The 2,477-nt window shown below is 50.7% G+C and overlaps 1 protein-coding gene across 2 annotated transcripts in view; it reads right to left on the bottom strand.

The window, feature by feature from the left end:
• The window catches only part of Mybpc2 (myosin binding protein C, fast type), a 28,889-nt gene that overhangs the window by 718 nt on the left and 25,694 nt on the right, over positions 1-2,477 (bottom strand). Inside the window, exon 27 of one of the 2 annotated variants that reach the window (XM_005366867.3) lies at positions 1,487-1,673. In XM_005366867.3, coding sequence (XP_005366924.1) covers positions 1,487-1,673 — 187 coding nt within the window. Of the gene's footprint in view, positions 1-741; positions 1,674-2,477 lie in introns of those variants that run through there. The other variant, XM_026789165.1, reaches the window with a different exon arrangement.

Below are 2,477 nucleotides of genomic sequence, written 5' to 3'. Positions count from 1 at the left end.
CTCTCTCCCTCCCTCCCTCCCTCTCCTTCTTTCTCCTTCCCTCCCTCCCCTCCCCTCTCCAGGGCTACATGTAGCCCCAGCTGGTCTCCAACTCAAATGTGCGACTGAGAGTGTCCTTGAACTCCTATCCTGCTTCCTTCTCCCAGGCACCACTGTGTGTGGGGGTGGAACCCATGGCTTTACGCTGAAGCCACGTCTTCAGCCCCACACCTTTTTCTTCTTTCTGAGAAGGGACCTCAGATAGCCCTTTTGAGAAAGGGTCTCATGGCATCTAACTTCCTACAGATGAGGCTGGCCTCAAGTTCTTGATGACCCTGCCTCCAGCACCTACAACTAGGGCTACAGTTGTACTTTGCCGTGCCTGGCCATTTTATTTTGTATTTTGCGGTCTAAAATTTATTCATTTATTTTATGTCTATGTTTGCCTGCTTGAGTTTATGTGATCCATGTGCATGCAAAAGCCCATGGAGGTCAGAAGAGGGCTTTGGAGCCCCTGGAATTTGGAACTACAGATGGTTGTGAGCCCCCATGAGACCAAATTCAGGTCCTCTGGGAGAGGAGCCCGTGATCTTAGCCCCCAGCCACCTCTCCAGCCCTTGTTTTTATATTTTATAGTATTTTGATAAGATCGTACTATATAATTCAGGCTGATTTTGAGTTTGTTCTGTAGCACAGGCTGGTAGCAAACTCTTAAAATTCTCCTATCTCAGCTTCCTAAGTACTGGGTGACAGATGTGTACACACACCCCTGACAGTTTAATGTTGTTTTAAATCCTGCATGGGGACGTTCTGAGAAATTACCGGCTATCAGAAGTCAGAGGGAGCCTGCAATGGGGGTACACCTGAGATAACTTAGTCACCCACAAAGAAGACTGCAATCCAGATCAGCCTGAATCCAGAACGAGGCCACTGGGCCTGGGGAGTGATCCTTGAGGGGCTGGAGTCCCTGTCCCTGCTTCTTGGGAACCAGGCAGATCAGCGTGGTTGTGTCTCCAATCAAGCAGGGCCAGACTATGCTAATAGATACTCTGGGAGACGGGGCTGCTTCCAGCAGTGTGTGTGGACTGAAGCCACAGGGGGACAGTTCTCTCAGAGGATAGTTCAGAGTGTTCAGAGGCCCAGAGTAGGAATAAAATGTGACCACTGTGGCCCTACCATGGTACAGGATGTCTGGGACACAATGTGGATGAAAATGCAGGCCTCAGGCTGGAGTTAGGGACAGGGCTGAGATACAAGACAATAAATCCACACTGAAGAGACTGGGGTGTGTTGGGGAGTTGAAGAGGGTCACTCAGCTCTGACTCCAGGGGCAAAGGGCAGGAGGCTGGGCGGGATTTGAGAGGTAGAAGGGGAAGCATGGGCTGAGACTGGGTCTTCCCAACCCCAGGGCCTTTGCAGGACCCCCCCCCTTCCTGCAGGGCATCCAGGTAGGTTTGTCAAGGGCCCTGGATGAGGGTCAGCCAGCATGGGACCACTTCCTCCTCACCTCGCACATCCAGCCTGCACTCAGCCAGGGCCTCCCCCAGTTCATTAACGGCACGGCAGGAATAGGTCCCTGCATCAAAGGGCGAAGGGCGGCGGATATTCAGCGTCAGGATGCCCTGGTAGTTGGTTATGAGGAATTTGGGATCCTCGTGGATTTCCATCTTGTTCTTCATCCACACCACCTTCGGCTAGAGAGGGGAACCAGAGAGGAAACTGATTTACAGGGATCCCCTGAACAGAAGCCATGTCGCTACCTGGTTGGGGGGACTTGAACCAGTCATTTACTCTCTGACCCCCACTTTCTTCTTCTGTACAAACAAGTACATGATGCCTAGAGACCTTAGGGACCCCAGTTTGGCCACCATGATCACCTACCTTTCCTTCCCTGTGCTCCAGCATCCCGTACCCTGGAACTGTCTGTCCTGCCCTTCCCCTGCCAGTTACCTCCTGGACAGTCTCAGAACCACCCGTATTTCTCTGCCATGCCTATCGCCATTACAGTCTTACGTCACCAGTGTCGTCCTCACCCCACCCCAGTGCAAACACAACTTGTTCCATTTGCGAAGTACATACGAAATCCAGGAAAATATTTGTGGAATTAATGATGTACATCAGCAAATGGAATGAATGAATGAGCTGAGATAAATGAATCAGCGCACGGTTAAATGAGACGGTAGGTGGATTTATGAATGAATGAATATTCCCAGACTTGGCGGTGCACACCTAGAATGCCAGACTCAGAAAGTGGGGGATCTAGGCTACATGACCCTTGTCTGAAAAGGGAAAAATTATGAGGCCTGGAGAAATAGTTCAGCGGTTAGCGCTTGCTACTTTTCCAGAAGATCTGGGTTCAGTCCCAGCACCTATGCCGGGCAGCTCACAACTGCCTATAATTCCAGCTCCAGGTACTCTAATGCCCTCTCTGGCCTACAGGAGTACCACACACACAAGGCGCTCATATGTACACACACATATTTTAAGATTTTTTTTTT

Source organism: Microtus ochrogaster, unplaced genomic scaffold (assembly GCF_000317375.1).
Source record: "Microtus ochrogaster isolate Prairie Vole_2 unplaced genomic scaffold, MicOch1.0 UNK14, whole genome shotgun sequence".
In the NCBI taxonomy this organism is placed as follows: Eukaryota; Metazoa; Chordata; class Mammalia; order Rodentia; family Cricetidae; genus Microtus; species Microtus ochrogaster.
This window is presented reverse-complemented; position numbering and strand designations above follow the sequence as displayed.